The 19,734-nt window shown below is 41.1% G+C and overlaps 1 protein-coding gene across 4 annotated transcripts in view; it reads left to right on the plus strand.

The window, feature by feature from the left end:
- Positions 1–19,734, plus strand: part of uts2r (urotensin 2 receptor) — an 82,941-nt gene that overhangs the window by 27,041 nt on the left and 36,166 nt on the right. For 2 of the 4 annotated variants that reach the window (XM_014179470.2, XM_014179477.2), the window contains one exon: positions 8,741–8,780. The exons of the other annotated variants lie outside the window; for them this stretch is intronic. Coding sequence is in view for 1 of the 2 variants with exons in the window: in XM_014179477.2 (XP_014034952.1) it covers positions 8,741–8,755 (15 nt within the window). In the remaining variant the exon portion in view is untranslated. Of the gene's footprint in view, positions 1–8,740; positions 8,781–19,734 lie in introns of those variants that run through there. 4 annotated transcript variants of the gene reach the window in all.

Consider the following 19,734-nt stretch of genomic DNA (forward strand, 5'->3'; position numbering starts at 1 on the left):
GAGGGGGCCCCGGCGTTTTCCGTTCGCTCCATACTGGATTCGAGGCGTCGGGCGAGGGGCCTTCAGTACCTCGTGGAGTGGGAGGGGTATGGTCCGGAGGAGAGATGTTGGGTTCCGGTGGAGGACGTGTTGGACCCTTCACTGCTGCGGGAGTTCCACCGTCGCCGTCCGGATCGCCCTGCACCTCGCCCTCTGGGTCGTCCCCGAGGCCGGTGTCGGTGCGCTGCTGGAGCCGCGCGTCAAGGAGGGGGTACTGTCACGACTCCCGCCGAAGTCGGTCCCTCCACTTGTTTGGGCGGCGTGTGGCGGTCGATGTCACCGGTCTTCTAGCCATCGCCGCTCCACCTTTTCATTTTCCATTTGTTTTGTCTTGTTTTCCCGCACACCTGGTTTACATCCCCTCATTACTCTACATGTATATTATCCTCTGTTCCCCCCATGTCTGTGTGTGGTATTGTTTGTTGTAAAGTGTTTGTGCACTCTAGACTGGTTTGCGATGGGTTATTTCGACCCGTATTTTGTCGTTCTGGGTATAGTTTGTTTTGCCTTATTAAAGTGCTCCAGTTCTACCCATTTCTGCTCTCCTCCGCCTGACTTCCCTGAAGCCAGTTACGCACTGTTTACGTGGACGGTGTTAGAAAGTTGGCTGTCAGAAGTATTACAATGGAAATTAACTTTTAATCCGTTTGTCTGCATAATTCAAGACATGACATATAAGGATGCAATGAGATACCCTGTGGGTTGGATGATACATTTCTCATCAATCTTCTCGTAAAAGCGTTTAATTAAAAACTGAAAATCAATACAATGTCAGCTTTTAAATGCTTTATCATCCAAATGTTTAAAGTGCGTGGGTGATGGAGAGAAACAAAATTATGCAGTTTGAGGCCTTGTGCCCTGTGTAGCTCAGTATGTAGAGCACGGTGCTTATGAGACCAGGGTTCTGGGTTCAATTCCCACAGGGTAGCAGTATGAAAAGAGTATGAAAATGTATGCACTCACTACTGTAAGTTGCTCTGGATAAGAGCATCTGCTGAATATCTAAAATGTATATGTATTGTGGCAGAGAGTGAGGTGTGAGTCTGGGAAGGTGTGATTTAGTTGTCATTTGTATGTGCATGTTTTGTAATGTCTAAAAAAACTAAAATATATACAATAATACAAAAAAAGGAGAAATGACAAACTTGCAACACACATCTGATTATTCATTATGAATAAGATGTATTTGATTTATTTCGTTTCCATTCTTTATTTTAACCACAATATCACAGATAATTGAACATATACACAGACACACAACATGTGCAGATTAACTTGGCCAAAACATTTCTTTAATGTAATGATTTATTTTAATCCAAAGCCACGAATGACTGAGTCACTCAGCTTTATGCTGACAAATATAGCTTTATGCTGCAAAATAACCTACTAAATAGGCCAAGCCTAAACTAATATATTTCATTTCCTAAATGAACTAGTACATTTCATAAATAAAATAAATAAATTAAGTAACTCAGGTCTTCAAAATATGGGCAACTTTTTTCCCCTCCCTATCCTCGCTGGACTCTCTTTCATTCAGTTTCTTCTTCACAAGAGCAAAGAAGGACTCCATGTTTCAGAAACTTACTGTATTTAAAGGGGGTACCACTCTTTCACACTGTGGTAAATAAAGCCAGTTTGTTATTTATAATTATTTATTTATGTTTTTAGAGGGAGAGAAACCAAAAGCCCACCGTGCCTATTTTTAGAAAATGTCAGTCCACATGTTATCTATAATTCCATCATTGTATTTACCCAAGTTCTATCTCAACACCCACCAGCTATTTTTGTTGTTGTTGGACACTAGTGCCAGAGTAGAGAGACTCTCAGACTGAAACATGTACTCCTCCATTAATTTACCAAAGGATAGTCTAATAGCTCATCTCGGTGTGAAAATCCCCAAATTTTACCACCGTTTAGACTACTGATAGATCAGTGTTCTAACTCCCCCTTGTGATAGTGTGGCGCGAGGACAGAATTATGCAGATTACCACCATATGCCACAAACTGTTGCGTTATAAGCTCTAAACTTGATACCACTGTAGGGGCAGCAACCTTAAAGAAGAAAGGATCTAAACCATCTAACCCAGATGTTTTTTGGGGTCAAGTTTAAGGAGCTCCTCTAGTACCTTAGACTCAGTGACAGCCTGCAGGGAGAAGCTGTGTAGCGGGGCAGGGGGAAAAGAGGGAAGTGCATCAGGGCTAATCGCATTAGAAGGGCTGGGAGATGAGGAAGTGTTGAACGGGAAAAGAGGCATGACTAAGTCAAATAGGAATCATGACTTAATGAAGTTGTGATTAACTTCTATGGGCTACGTGGGACGCTAGCGTCCCACCTGCGGGACACAGCTAGTGAAATATCAGGGCGGCAAATTCAAAAACAACAAAATGTCATAATTCAACTTTCTCAAACATACACTTCTCCTTGATGTAACCACATTGTCCGATTTCAAAAAGGCTTTACAGCGAAAGCAAAACATTAGATTATGTTAGGAGAGTACATAGACAAAAATAATCACACAGCCATTTTCCAGGCAAGGACATGTGTCAATAAAACCCAAAACACAGCTAAATGAAGCACTAACCTTTGACGATCTTCATCAGATGACACTCCTAGGACATTATGTTACACAATACACGTATGTTTTGTTTGATAAAGTTCATATTTATATCCAAAAACAGCATTTTACATTGGCGCGTGATGTTCAGAAAATGTATTCCCACCAAAAACATCCGGTGAATGTGCATATCAATTTACAAAAATACTCATTATAAACGTTGACAAAATATATAACAATTATTTAAAGAATGACAGATAGACTACTCCTGGATGCAACCGCTGTGTCAGATTTTAAAATAGCTTTACGGAGAAAGCACATTTTTCAATATTCTGAGTACATAGCTCGCCATCACAGAAAGCTATACAGACACCCGCCAAGTTCGGGGCAACCTAAACTCAGAATTAGTATTAGAAATATTCTCTTACCTTTGCTGATCTTCGACAGAATGCACTCCCAGGACTGCTACTTCCACAAGAAATGTTGTTTTTGTTCGAAATACTCCATATTTATGTCCAAATACCTCCGTTTTGTTCGTGCGTTCAGAGCACTATCCAAAGGCATAACGCGCGAGCGCGGTACCAGAGACGAAAAGTCAAAATGTTCCATTACCGTACTTAGAAGCATGTCAAACGCTGTTTAACCTGTTGGGGATAGGGGGCAGTATTTGCACGGCCGGATAAAAAACGTACCCGATTTAAACTGGTTACTACTCCTGCCCAGTAACTAGAATATGCATATAATTGATTTGGATAGAAAACACCCTAAAGTTTCTAAAACTGTTTGAATGGTGTCTGTGAGTATAACAGAACTCATTTGGCAGGCCAAAACCTGAGAAGATTCCAAACAGGAAGCGCTCTCTCTGACTATTTCTTGGCCTTCTTGATAATCTCTAACCAAAACAGGGGATCTCTGGCATAACGTGACATTTTCTAAGGCTCCCATAGGCTCTCAGAAGGCGCCAGAACGATGAATGGTGGCTTTGCAGGTCATGGCTGAAAAACATTAGCGCATTTGGATAGTGGTTGATCTGAGGACAATGAGACTGGAGGCGCGTGCACGAGCCGACACCATGTTTACTTTCTCTCTCTTTGAACGAAAACAACGACTCCCGGTCGGAATATTATCGCTTTTTTTACGAGAAAATAGCATAAAAATTGATTTTAAACAGCGGTTGACATGCTTCGAAGTACGGTAATGGAATATTTAGAATTTTTTTGTCACGAAACGCGTCGGGCGCGTCACCCTTCTTTACCCTTCGGATAGTGTCTTGAACGCACGAACAAAACGCCGCTATTTGGATATAACTATGGATTATTTTGAACCAAACCAACATTTGTTATTGAAGTAGAAGTCCTGGGAATGCATTCTGACGAAGAACAGCAAAGGAAATCAAACTTTTCTAATAGTAAATCGGAGTTTGGTGAGTACCACACTTGGTGGGTGTCAAAATAGCTAGCCTGTGATGGCCGGGCTATCTACTCAGAATATTGCAAAATGTGCTTTCACCGAAAAGCTATTTTAAAATCGGACATAGCGAGTGCATAAAGGAGTTCTGTATCTATAATTCTTAACCTCTTACATCTAGACGTTCCGCTAGCAGAACACCTGCTCCAATATCCAATGATGGGCATGGCGCGAAATGACAAATTCTTCTAAAATCCGAAAACTTCCATTTTTCAAACATATGACTATTTTACAGCATTTTAAAGACAAGACTCTCGTTAATCTAACCACACTGTCCGATTTCAAAAAGGCTTTACAGCAAAAGCAAAACATTAGATTATGTCAGCAGAGTACCCAGCCAGAAATAATCAGACACCCATTTTTCAAGCTAGCATATAATGTCACAAAAAACAAAACCACAGCTAAATGCAGTACTAACCTTTGATGATCTTCATCAGATGACAACCCTAGGACATTATGTTATACAATGCATGCATGTTTTGTTCAATCAAGTTCATATTTATATCAAAAACCAGCCTTTTACATTAGCATGTGACGTTCAGAACTAGCATACCCCCCGCAAACCTCCGGTGAATTTACTAAATTACTCACGATAAACGTTCACAAAAAGCATAACAATTATTTTAAGAATTATAGATACAGAACTCCTCTATGTCTGATTTTAAAATAGCTTTTCGGTGAAAGCAGATTTTACAATATATAACATAATGTCCTAGGATTGTCATCTGATGAAGATCATCAAAGGTTAGTGCTGCATTTAGCTGTGGTTTGGGTTTATGTGACATTATATGCTAGCTTGAAAAATGGGTGTCTGATTATTTCTAACTGGGTACTCTGCTGACATAATCTAATGTTTTGCTTTCATTGTAAAGCCTTTTTGAAATCGGACAGTGTGGTTAGATTAACGAGAGTCTTGTCTTTAAAATGGTGTAAAATAGTCATATGTTTGAGAAATTGAAGTAATAGCATTTCTAAGGTATTTGAATATCGCGCCACGGAATTACACTGGCTGTTGAGTAGGTGGGACGCAAGCGTCCCACCTAGCCCATAGAGGTTAAAATCAATCTTTATGGTATTTTTAACGTAAAATTGCGATAATATTCAAACCGTACAATATTCAAGGAGAAAAAGAAGGAACGGCACGCTCGTGTGACCGCGCATATCCAATCCCTTTGTTGCCAGGCAGTCCATTCAGAAACTGAGCTCCTATTATCTGCCCAGTGACAGGAGAATGCTCAAACCACTTTCTGAAGGCTTTAGACAGCCAATGGAAGCCTTAGGAAGTGCAACGTAACCCCACGGATACTGTAGTTTCGAAAGGGACTAGAAAGAAAAACTACAACTCTCAGATCCTCCACTTCCTGGTTGACTTTTTCTCAGGTTTTTGCCTGCCATATGAGTTCTGTTATACTCACAGACACCATTCAAACAGTTTTAGAAACTTCAGAGTGTTTCCTATCCAACTCTACTAATAATATGCATATTCTCGTTTCTGGGCCAGAGTAGTAACCTGTTTAAATTGGGTACGTTTTTCATCCGGCCGTGAAAATACTGCCCCCTAGCCCAGACAGGTTAAAGACCTCAGCCATGTGCTTCTTGTCAGTAACAACCATATCATCAACATTATGGGACATGGGACATGGGCAGCTGTGAGGAGGAGGGTATATTCTTCAGGTCTTTCACCGTTTTCCAGAACTTCTTGGGGTTAGACCCACAGAGATAGAACTGCTCCTTATATTAATCTTACATCTAGACGTTCCGCTAGCGGAACACCTGCTCCAATATCCAATGATAGGCGTGGCGCGAATGACAAATTCCTCAAAAATACAAAAACTTCAATTTTTCAAACATATGACTATTTCACAGCATTTTAAAGACAAGACTCTCCTTTATCTAACCACACTGTCCGATTTCAAAAAGGCTTTACAGCGAAAGCAAAACATTAGATTATGTCAGCAGAGTACCAAGCCAGAAGTAATCAGACACCCATTTTTCAAGCTAGCATATAATGTCACAAAAACCCAGAAGACAGCTAAATGCAGCACTAACCTTTGATGATCTTCATCAGATGACACACCTAGGACATTATGTTATACAATACATGCATGTTTTGTTCAATCAAGTTCATATTTATATCAAAAAACAGCTTTTTACATTAGCATGTGACGTTCAGAACTAGCATACCCCCCGCAAACTTCCGTGGAATTTATTAACAATTTACTAAATTACTCACGACAAACGTTCACAAAAAGGATAACAATTATTTTAAGAATTATAGATACAGAACTCCTCTATGCACTCGATATGTCTGATTTTAAAATAGCTTTTTGGTGAAAGCACATTTTGCAATATTCTAAGTACATAGCCCAGCCATCACGGGCTAGCTATTTAGACACCCGGCAAGTTTAGCCTTCACCATAATCAGATTTACTATTACAAAAGTTTGATTACCTTTTGTTGTCTTCATCAGAATGCACTCCCAGGACTGCTACTTCAATAACAAATGTTGGTTTGGTCCAAAATAATCCATCGTTATATCCAAATAGCGGCGTTTTGTTCGTGCGTTCCAGAAACTATCCGAAATGGTAAATCAGGGTCGTGCGCATGGCGCAATTCGTGACAAAAAAATTCTAAATATTCCATTACCGTACTTCGAAGCATGTCAACTGCTGTTTAAAATCAATTTTTATGCAATTTATCTCGTAAAAAAGCGATAATATTCCGACCGGGAATCTCCTTTTCGGTAACCAAAGGAAAAATCACAAAGACGGGGGCGGCCAGTGCACGCGCCTAAGCCCACAGTCCCTTGATCGGCCACTTGAGAAAGGCGATAATGTGTTTCAGCCTGGGGCTGGAATGACGACATTCAGGTTTTTCCCGGGCTCTGAGAGCCTATGGAAGACGTAAGAAGTGTCATTTTAGAGCAGAGATCCTTTGTAATGGAATGAGATGTCAAAGAAAGACAATAAATGGTCAGACAGGCCACTTCCTGTAAAGGAATCTCTCAGGTTTTGACCTGCCATTTGAGTTCTGTTATATTATCACAGACACCATTCAAACAGTTTTAGAAACTTTGGAGTGTTTTCTATCCAAAGCCAATAATTATATGCATATTCTAGTTACTGGGCAGGAGTAGTAACCAGATTAAATCGGGTACGTTTTTTATCCAGCCGTGAAAATACTGCCCCCTAGCCATAACAGGTTAACTAACTTTGGCCTTCCGGATACCCTGAGTGCACTTATTTTAATTTGCCTGAACTTCAGCCAGTCAGCCTGAGTATTTGTGTGGCAAGCCTTTCACCAAATGATGTTATTGAGGTGGATTAACTGCCAGATCACGGTCAAACCAGGCACTGAACCTGTTTTTAATTGTAATTTTCTTTATGGAGGCACGCTTGTTAAAAATACCACTGAAAATATAAAAAAGAGTATCCTAGCATCTTCAACAGCATGTATCAAGCTGATTCTATATCAAATCACAGAGGCCAGGTCATGAATGAAAGCTTGCTCATTAAGGTTGTTAGCAATTGATGTTATCCTTCAATAACACAAACTCCAAAGTAAATCAGGGGGAGAAAAATAGGTTTATTTGAGAAGGACAAATCAAGATGTTATGCTGGGAGGTAGATGTTCAGTCTCTCCTGTCCTCAGCTTTTCTCCACTGAACAAAGGAACAGGATGTTGTTTATAACCCCCCCAATCTAGCCTGGTGTTGACCAAACAGAAGTCCTTGCAGTACAACTTGGCCAATGGCCAAATAACAAGTATCCTGCTCCCGACTCAATGTACAGAACGTAGCACACGTAGCACACGTAGCTCTGAGTTCAGGAGTGACATTCCACAGATTCTAAACAGCTGTTGAACTGAGACCCAACTCCTATTTACAATTCCCTATTGACCATTAGTACTCTAGTTTTTAGTCCTCTCATCCTCTGCGTTGTGTATTTATCTTCAAAATATTCTTATAAAGTTTTGAAGCAAGCAAATCAGGACAGGTCGTTTAACTGAGCAGCCATTACGAACACAGGCCGTAAAACAGTGATCACTAAGGTCAATACAGAAAACATCAGATTGATACCTGTCAGGATTATTTGTGAGGATAACATCAGAGAGTAGCCTTTTCTAGGTGATTGCTGTCATACCTTGTGGGATTGGTAATAATCTGAGAGAGATTTAGGGAGTCTCATTGTCTTAAGAGTTGGTCAGGTGGTTTAACACTAGATCTGCCTGGCCTTTCAGCATATAAGTACCCGCTAGTGAACATTGCCGGTCATCCCCTTCAGCATATGCATCAAATGCATATCAACCTGCAAGGAGCGCAAACATGCTTGATAAATAAATGCTTGAAAAATAGTGCATTAACTATTGTAAATTATAAATTCAATGAAGAAATACTCATGGAAATATATCAATAAAAAAAAGAGTCAAGGAAATGGTTTGTCTAATTTTAGGCCTATAGTCTATTTTTATTTCCCATACAATAAAAACATTACATGTCACGCCCTGATCTGTTTCACCTGTCCCTGTGATTGTCTCCACCCCCTTCAGGTGTCGCTTATTTTCCCCAGTGTATTTATCCCTGTGTTTCCTGTGTCTCTGTGCCAGTTCGTCTTGTATGTTTTTCAAGTCAACCAGCATTTTTCCCGTTCTCCTGCTTTTTGCTATTCTCCTTTTTCTAGCCCTCCCGGTTTTGACCTTTGCCTGTTTCTGGACTCTGCACCCGCCTGCCTGACCTTTCTGCCTGCCTTGACCACCAGCCTGTCTGCCACTCTATACCTCCTGGACTCTGATCTGGTTTTGACCTTTTGCCTGTCCACGACCATTCTCTTGCCTACTCCTTTTGGATTAATAAACATTGTAAGACTCCAACCATCTGCCTCCTGTGTCTGCATCTGGGTCTCGCCTTGTGTCATGATAATTACAGTGTAATCCATTTGATTAGTAAGAGTTATACTAATTAATATTAGTCCAGCTACAGCTCCTTTTGACAAAGTAGAAATTCGAAAAATGATAAAAATAATAATATGGGGCCTCTCGAGTCGCACACTGCATCGCAGCGCTGAGGCATCAATGCATCCTGGGGTTTGATCCCACAGCCGGCTGTGACCGGAAGTCCCATGGGGAGGCGCACAATTGTCCCAGAGTCGTCCGGGTTAGGGGAGGGTTTGGCCGGGGGCTTTCCTTGGCTCATCGCAATCTAGCGACTCCTTGTGGCAGGTCGGGTGCCTGCAAGCTGACGATAGTCGTCAGTTGAATGGTGTTTCTTCTGACACATTGGTGCGGCTGGCTTCCAAGTTAAGCGAGCAGGTATTAAGAAGCGGCGCAGCTTGGCGGGTCATGTTTCGGAGGACGCATGACTCAACCTCTGCCTCTCCTGAGCCCATTGGGGAGTTGCAGTGATGAGACAAGATTGTAACTACCAGTTGGATATCACAAAATTGGGGAGAAAAAGGGGGTAAAAAATTAATTATATAAAAAAAATATTAATATAACCAGGTAGGTGCGCAGGGGAAATTATTTGTAGTATTCCTAAACAAAAGCACCAGTGCATGAACAATTGTAAAGAATTAATTGCATAAAGAAATATTAATAGAAAAATATTCATGACAAGAAATAAAAACAGTAATTTGTTGATTGAAATGCTCATATACCCGTGCTTTTAGTATTTAATCAATCTTGTCTTCTCTTTATGCTTCGGGTCCAGAGTCAGCACACAGCTTCGGGGCTTTGTGTGAGCAAGCCCTACAAACAAATCAGTTGCACTGCACATAGTTTTCATGGGCATTGTTTTGTGTGCACCTGCCGACTTGACATTGTGTCTTATTTTTCCCTGAGTGGGAACTGTGGTGCTTGGGAAAGATGGACAGCAGGACCTGCGGCCTGCTTTGTGGCTGTAGCTTCTTTCTTGGCGTTCATGTGGTTCTCATGAAGCTCACATGCTAGACCCATGGGATGCATGGTGCTCAGGATGCAAACACTCTTATTTCTTTTACATCTTGTCACCGTGAGTGTTGCTTTACCGCTCTCCATCATATGGAGTTTCTGGTATGATTTGTGCGGAGGAGGGCAGCTCCCGCCTTTTTGTTCACTGTTCCAAGCAGGCTAGTCTTCTTTGCAAACAACTTGTCTACCAGGGAAATTTATGTGAATTAGTTGCCCATGGTCACATCTCTGTCTTTGCCCATGTAAGGCTCCCAGATTCTCAAAAACCACAGTCTCAGACAGTCGGTAAGTGTCATAGAAACTGCAGAATATGCTCAATCAGATACCATATAGAAATCACAATGTTTTACCTGCACGTAACTGAAGGAAGATTTGATAAAGCGATGTTCCTTTCCCTGCATTTGTCAATTACAAGATGCGCCCATTTCTTCATGTACAATTTGACAACTGATAGGCATAATATTGTCACTCATCAGATTGTCTAGGCTAACTCTTGGTTTTCCTAGATATAGCTATTATATTATGATCACTATATCCAATGGGTGTGGATACTGCTTTAGAGCAGATTTCTGCAATAGTAAAGATGTGATCAATACATGTGGATGATTTAGTTCTTGTTCTTTTTTTTAAATTCCCTGGTAGGTTGACTGATGACTTGAACCAGATTGCAGGCACTGGTTACAAATATTGCCTTTTAGCACTTGATTGTATATAGCAACGTCCTATGAGAATATGCTTTAGGTGAGGTAGATGAACCTCTAGCCATATTACTTCCACATCATCTGACATTAAATCCTCTCTCAGCCAGGGATATGACACTGAACATACATGTCCACACCTGCTCCATTTGCATTTATGTCTTTCCTATACATTCTATAAACATGTATGCAGTAGCTACTTCTTCATCATCAAATCAAGTATCTAAGTGTGTTTCAGAGATGGCAAGAAAATGAATGTTTTCTGATGTTAATAAGTTGTCAATTTCATTAATTCAATTACGTACTGTCAAAGCTAAAATACCACTTCTGCAGGATTAACAATTCAACTCGCCCCTGCCTACCCAATCCTCATTAATCCCTACAGATCTGATAGATGCTGCTCTGCCTTATCACTGAGCTGGTCTACAGTTAGGGACTGTCCTTAGGCAATCCCCGAAGTTGAGTGCCTATGCTCCCTGAATCGTATAAACTCGACGCCTTCTCAGGATCATCCGGGCCAGAGTTTCAACCTTGGCACACCATGAGCGGGTCGTCCTGCTCTGGCTTTCGCCTAGAGACACCCCTCACTAAGAGTCCTACCAATGCACTCAGTAACTATTGTTGGGTATCAGGTTATGTTCCTTTATACCAGCTACTCGGGTTCCCGATGGAATAATTAACCAAGAAAATTAGCTGGAGATCCTCAAATAATCAAGCCTTCTTCAGAAACCTAGAGTAAAACTACATGCACTTGTATGACTCTTTGAGGACACAGGATTTCAGAACAATTTAGCACATTTATTCAAAATTCCAGAAACAGGCATAAAAAAATCCCAGATTAGTCAATCAATCACAAATCAATATCACAAATTAATGATGAGCAAAAATGTACAGTAAAATAAATTGATAGACCACCTTCAGTGCCCTTAACTATACCCCTGTTGGGGAGTGGCAATATATATATATTTTTTGTCTATTACAATTTTATGAGAAGCACAATATTTAAAAAGAAAAAATGTTTCTTACCTTCTACACCTATTTAACCTGTCTGGGAACGTGGGACGCTTGCGTCAACAGCCAGTGGAATCGCGTCGCGCGAAATACAAAACCCCATAAATGCTATAACTTCAATTTCTCAAACATATGACTATTTTACACCATTTTATAGATACACCTCTCCTGAATCGAACCACGTTGTCCGATTTCAAAAAGGCTTTACAGCAAAAGCAAAACATTAGATTATGTTAGGAGAGTACCCTGCCAAAAAAAATCACACTGCCATTTTCAAAGCAACTAGCATGCATCACAAATACCCAAAACACAGCTAAATGCAGCACTAACCTTTGACAATCTTCATCAGATGACACTCCTAGGACATCATGTTACACAATACATGCATTTTTTGTTCGATAAAGTTCATATTTATATATAAAAACAGCATTTTACATCGGCGCGTGACGTTCAGAAAATATTTTCCCTCAAATGCTTCCGTTGAATCAGCGCTACAATTTACAAAATTACTATTCGAAAACATTGTTAAAATTTAATATTGTCATTGAAAGAATTATAGATTAACATCTCGTGAATGCAACCGCATTGCCAGATTTAAAAATAACTTTACTGGGGAATCACACTTTGCAATAAACGACGTGGTGTGCTCAGAAAAATAGGCTAGGCGATACATGTTAGCGCCATCTTGGAACCATCTAAAATCAAATATACTATTGTAAATATTCCCTTACATTTGATTATCTTCATCAGAAGGCACTTCCAGGAATCCCAGGTCCACAACAAATGTAGTTTTGTTTGAAAAAGTTAATAATTTATGTCCCAATAGTTCCTTCTTGTTAGCGCGTTCCGAAGGCTACTCATAATGTACTGAAGCGCGCGGGACTTGTCATCACGAATGTGCAAAAAATATATATTTACGTTCATTCAAACATGTCAAACGTTGTATAATATAAATCTTTAGGGCCTTTTTCAACCAGAGCTTCAATAATATTCAAGGTGGACGATTGCATCGTCTTACTAAACGTTTCGGAACAAAAGGGTTCCCATGGGCGCCCGCGTCATAGTAGTAATGGCCCTCCCCCTGTGACCAACTTCCCAAGCCTCTCTTTGGGTCAGTTTCTACCATAGAAAACTCTAACCACTTTGTAAAGACTGTTGACATCTAGTGGAAGCCTTAGGAAGTGCTAAATGATTAATAAGTCCCTGTGTGTTTCAATGGCAAAGGCTTGAAGTGATTCCACACATCAGATTTCCACTTCCTGTTAGGATTTGTCTCAGGGTTTTGACTGCCATATGAGTTCTGTTATACTCACAGACACCATTCAAACAGTTTTAGAAACTTTAGAGTGTTTTCTATCCAAATCTATATGCATATACTAGTTACTGGGCAGGAGTAGTAACCATATTAAATCGGGTACGTTTTTTATCTGGCCGTGCAAATACTGCCCCCTATCCCCAACAGGATAAACAGTTTTTTTGCTCCCCCTAAGGATGATCAGTCTCTAAGACGAAGTCTAAAACAACTATTTTACCAAACCTCTATCAATGAGGTAACCTTAAGGATTCCTCCTAGAATTGTAATAGTTTTCCCCCCCTTTTTTCGTGATATCCAATTGGCAGTTACAGTCTTGTCCCATAGCTGCAACTCCCGTATGAACTTGGGAGAGGCAAAGGTCAAGAACCATGCGTCCTCCAAAACACTACCCTGCCAAGCCACACTGCTTCTTGACACACTGCTCGCGTAACCCAGAAGCCAGCTGCACCAATGTGTCGGGGGAAACACCAACCGCCCAAACTCTCCCCTAACCCGGATGACACTGGGCCAATTGTGCGCCGCCTCATGGGTCTCCCGGTCGCAGCCAGCTGCAACACAGCCTGGGATCAAACCCGGGTCTGTAGTCACGCCTCTAGCACTGCGATGCAGTGCCTTAGACCACTGCACCACTTGGGAGACCTAGAATTTTACTTTAACTGAGTATAAAAATCTAAATATAAGTATAATAAAAGTCCCAAGCTCAAAGAGAGTACCCATCCCAAAAATCATAGCTCTTTTTTACCCTCCATTCTTCTTTCTGCTAACTCATCATGACTGACACCTGCTCCGATGACGCATTCAGTGGTTAACACCTAATGCGGACAACGCTCCTTTCCTCCCAGGATGCCCACCTTGACAGGATGTCTCTTCCTAGCCGCTCTGACCAGGCAACTTCCAATGCAAGCTAGCATTCTTAATGTACTTTATTAACCTTATCTTTTGAAACATTAATTTTTAAATATTACCATTCCCCACTTAGCTCCATTACAATCCCACTCTAACCTAACTTATTACTTCCCTTAGCTCTTAGATATCCAACAAGTTAAACATCCCATCATTACAACATTTCAGCGTTATATAACCTTTCATTATCAACCTCCTACAGGCCCTACGGCCTTGTTCCTATAGGCTTAAAACACATTGTCTATATTCATCATACTTTAATGCAAACAACATTATAACATTGTTATCCCCTTTACTGCATTACTCTAATCCCCCTTTAATAATATTTTCCACTATACATTTCCAAATGCTTTCAAACTTTAACATTTAAAATATTTAACCTTTAAACATTATTTTGGTAAATTCCAGTCCCAATTTATTTATTTTACTTATTTTTCTTATTTTCCCTCTTCAATGTCAATTCTCTCTTAATGTTCATTCTTCTTTGTGCTCCGTTTGTGTGTGAAAGGAAAACTTCTTCATGAGTGAGTGCGTGGGTGGGTGTATGTAAATTTGTCTCTAAAATGTCACAGAGAACTGGGCCTTAGCCTACTACTCTTGACAGTGCGTATGATTAATGCAGACAGTACCATCGTAGCATTAAAGGAACATAGATTAGGTTACTTACATTTCCTGCACTTCTATTTCTCTGTGATATAATACGATTTCCATGTCCTCTGTTGCTTCCCTGTAAAAACAAGGGTGTTCAAGAGAATGTTGTAGTCCTTCTTCAGTTACTCAGATTGCCAAAAGCGAATGTCAATAAATCTGAAGTGAGTGACAATGGTGCCAATATTAGAGTAGTTGGCTAGATCTGTGGGGTGAAGGGAGTTGATGTCTTGGACACGGGCGCATGGGTAACAAAATCTCTCACCATCAAGCTGCCCACGACAATGATGGTTGTGATGGAATCCGATGGGGAAAGAAGAGGGGGAACAGAACGGGCCTGTCTTGGGCAGGGGGTGTACTTTGACTCATGCCAGCCTGACTCACCGCACATGTAGCAGTGGATGGCGTCGGAATCCTCAGAGAAATGGAGGAGGGTCCAAGACCTTGTTTTCTTTGGTCAGCGATCGGTTGAGCTGTGGAGGGTGCCCCTGGATGGCTACTGGCTGTTGGTGTACTCCAAGGATAAGAGCTAACCTCCCAGGGCCGGTATGTCCGCCTCCAGCGGGGAAAAGCTGTTTAATAGCTGGATCTGATCTTCTATGATATATGGAGGCTGACCAGACTGCCTCCCACCCGACCTCCTTTGCCTTGCCAGTGTCCAGTCTCCCACTGGCCGCGGAGATGAGCTTACCATCTGTCCAGTGGATTGGATCAGGTCAGTATTGCCCGACTTATCAACCCCTTGGCTGCATGAGGCATTCAGAACTGAAATTCTGTGTGTCTTGGCTGCATCAAAGTACTTAAAAGCACATCTTGTTTATCCTACAGCTGAGCTAGCAGACAGATAATCTCTTCCCTATGCTGCTTGATGATGATACATTTAGAACAGACAAAGAATTTATGTTCAGTCATCACTTCCACCTAATTTTCCATACTTTACAGTCACAAGGATCGAACTACAAGTCTGCACCGGACTGATTTCTTCATCCCGCCCGCACTCGCAGCTTTTCATACTGCACCAGCTTTCTGTCAGACTCCCACCCGCTCAAGAACTGGTCTCGAACACACCTACAGTCCCCTAATGTTACTTTAGACGTATGTGACGCACTTTTCTTGCCAGCCACTGTGCCAGCTATTTTGCGCTCTATAGGTAATATCAAAATGTACAAATATAACCTAAGAAATAGGTTAAATTACCAGAGATTCTCACATGGCCCATTATATTAAGCTATCGTATTACGCGGTTAGATCAGCCAAAAGTCTAGATGTAGTTTGAAGAGAGCAGAGTTGGAAAGAGAGCGAACACTTGCACTTTATTTTGAGCTACGTTTTGCCTATAGCTTACCTTTTAGGAGCAGGACAATTTTCAGACAGAGACAAATATAGGTGACAAATATTTATTTCTAGGCAATGTAGTAAACTATAACCTAATCATATTTAGGGAGTGCATTTCCTTGGAAAGATAACTGTCCTGTGCTTCTCCACCCATGCATAGGCTATAGCCTAGGCTACTCTATTTAGGCCTAATTGAGAAACAACGTTCACCTGATCTTGCATGCCCAACTCCGCCTATGCAGCCTGCTCTATTTCATTGAGACCACACATACTGTAAGCGCACTTGATCTCGCACGCCCAACTTGGAGAGGAGAGGTTGGCTACTGAACTTGAAGCAGTGAATCTGCGAGTGTGTGTATAATGCTACAGAGGTGTTTTTGATCATTGAGATCATGAAAAATGCTGACCACGCCACAATGATCTCTGTCGGGACCCGAGATGCAGCCCTCTAGATCAAACTCCCAACCTTCCACTCTCATGGTGGACACTGTAACCACAAGGCCACACCTTATTGCAAAACTCTCCCAACTCTTAACTCCCGCCATATTTACCTATTCATCCCTTTTCCTAGACTTTAAATGCACACATGTCCACCCTGGGGGAATATTCCACTCTCCGCCCATCTTAACAGGGTCCTGTTTATAGTTAAGGTTTTCTTGCTTCAACTTCTGCTTTTGTGTTTCTTCATCTCTGTTTCCCTTTCTGGGTTCTTTTTCTGGTAAGAATCTATGGAGTGGAAGTTGGAAGCTGGTTCAGCTTTGTGGTGAGGAAATGTTGTCGTTGAAGGTGTTCGTTTAAGATACGAGAGCTTCTTAAGCAGCTCGCAGCTGAACAAATGTGCGCATGGAGTGTGTGGGGAGATGCTCTGTGTGGTGTGTGTAAGTGTGTGTCTCTGCATATCTGTGTGTGTGTGTGTGTGTGTGTGTGTGTGTGTGTGTGTGTGTGTGTGTGTGTGTGTGTGTGTGTGTGTGTGTGTGTGTGTGTGTGTGTGTGTGTGTGTGTGTGTGTGTGTGTGTGTGTGTGGCTGTATGTGTGGTAACCCTGTGACTTATATGTGCCTTGGCAAGGAAGCAGGGGGATTCAGAAGAGCTGATTGCAGTGAAGAGGAATGCAGGGTGAGAGGAACAGGGGAGGAAGGATAGGGGAAGAGGAACGGGGGAGGGAGTGAAGGGAAAGATAGGAGACACGGTGGACACAACGACACCACTCACCACGGAGAGCTCTGTGCTACTATCGTGTTCCACACACACACACACACACACACACACACACACACACACACACACACACACACACACACACACACACACACACACACACACACACACACACACACACACACACACACACACACACACACTCTTCCTCTCCCTCTGCCTCCTGCCTCTCTCGCACTTAATCTCTCCCTTTCTATCTCTCATTTCCTCTGTCTCTCTCCTCTCCACCATTGCAATACACTTAGTGGAAAATATAGGTGTTAACAAGCTGTGGAAAATATAGGTGCTAGGTGAAAACTGTGGGTGCTAACAAAGACAATCACTACAAGGCAGAACGGAGGGGAAATCTAATATGCTCTTCTATTACATTTTTTATATAAATCAATCAGTAGCATTTATGTCTTGCATACATATCGAGACATACTGAAAGGATATGCATTTTCAATCTTTGTTATCAGAACAAATGTGGTCATAACTAGGATCAGACTGTGTGTGTGTGTGTGTGTGTGTGTGTGTCTGTCAGTGTTGAGCTATAGCTCCTTGCCCTAGAATACAGCCTGCTGTGTATAACACACACACACACACACACACACACACACACACACACACACACACACACACACACACACACACACACACACACACACACACACACACACACACACACACAATACAGTCCCACAAGCCTGGGCACCCTACTGCGGGGTAGAGACCTAGCTATCTATCTGACACACTCCACTTTCCCAAATGTATGTTAGTCATATAAACACCTAACTGCACCGCGAGGGTTCCGTGCCTGTCCCATGAAAAGACCCACACACACATAGTTATTTTAGAGCTAGAGTCCCTCTGAAGGACATAGCATTGTACTGTGAACTGAACTCACTGTAGAGTAGCCAGTTGAGTTGTGTTTGCATAGAGGGACAAGTAGAAACTGTGATCTAAGAAGTAAAAATGATATTGATGATGTTCATTTATCAACAATAATAATTTACAAGCTAATTAATACTGTTCTTTCAGACCAGGGAAATAAAGTGTCTTCCCAATTTATTCAGTGCCTTCTGAAAGTATTCAGACCCCTTGACTTTTTAGGTTACAGCCTTTTTCTAAAATGGATTAAATAAAATAAAAAAATCCTCAGCAATCTACTCACAATACCCCATAATGACAAAGTGAAAACAGGTTCTTCAAAATGTTTGGTAATTTCAAAAAAATGAATACAGAAATACCTTATTTACATACGTATTCAGACCCTTTGCTATGAGACTAGAAATTGAGCTCAGGTGCATTCTGTTTCCATTGATCATCCTTGAGATGTTTCCACAACTTGATTGGAGTCCACTTGTGGTAAATTCAATTGATTGGACATGATTTGGAAAGGCACACACCTGTCTATATAAGGTCCCACAGTTGACAGTGCATATCAGAACAAAAACCAAGCAATGAGGTTGAAGGAATTGTCCATAGAGCTCCGAGACACAGATCTGGGGAAGGATGCCAAAAAAATTCTGCAAATTCTGCAAAGTTGTCATCAAGTTAAAGTTTGGCTACTTTGAAGTAACTAAAATATAAAATATATTTAGATTTGTTTAATTGACACTTTTTTGGTTACTACATGATTCCATATGTCTTATTTCATAGTTTTGATGTCTTCACTATTATTCTACAATGTAGAAAATAGTACAAATAAAGAAAAACCCTTGAGTGAGTAGGTGTGTCCAAACTTTTGACTGGTACTGTATAAATTGCACATCAAAGAATAGCCTCTGAACCCAGTGACATCTGTTGATAGATTATCAGCTGCCTCATCGTGCTGGCAGAATATTCCATACTTAATGCACACAGATACCATCACATGTAGACACAACACTTCCTAGTGCAGGAAGTAGCCATAGGACAATCTCCTGAGCAGGACATAGGAACACAGTTTGTTTAGAAACTAGCACACATACAATATGGCCTACTAGGCAACTGTATACTCAGCACTCAAATTGCTGTCGTATTATTTCATAATGAATTCAACCAACTATCACATTCAAATTGGACACTAATTGTGGATTCAGCATGTATCTCAAGTACACTTTTAAAAACATCTAAAAGCATGAAGGTTTGGTAATAGAAGTGGAGATTGCTCTGCGGTTTGCAATGGAATGAAATCAGATTAGTTATCGGTGGGAAGGAGTTATGTCCTCGTCTTTTCATTTACTTTTAATATCATCCATTCCTGTGTGTCGAGGGAAACAGGTACACACACTGTAGTGGTTAGGACTGTCTAGAGGCACACAAAACAGAAACAGATATCCACTGGACATTCCTGTGACTTCTAATAAAGTGCAGCTGCATATTGCATAGAAACACAGTTTCCACAAAGAGCACTACTAACAAATAAACAAACAAACAAACAGATTACAAACAGATTACGAATAGCGGGCACAATATTTTGAATATTCCCAAGATTTCAATTTCACCTAACCCTATACAGTAGACTGACCCGCTCTCAGAAAGGCCAAAAACAGGGCAGTATATCTTTGTTGCATATCTAAACTCTTCTGTACAGCTATACCCAAGCTGTATCAAGTAGAATTGGCTAACACCATACCTTA

Source organism: Salmo salar, chromosome ssa28 (genome assembly GCF_905237065.1).
Source record: "Salmo salar chromosome ssa28, Ssal_v3.1, whole genome shotgun sequence".
Lineage (NCBI taxonomy): Eukaryota > Metazoa > Chordata > Actinopteri > Salmoniformes > Salmonidae > Salmo > Salmo salar.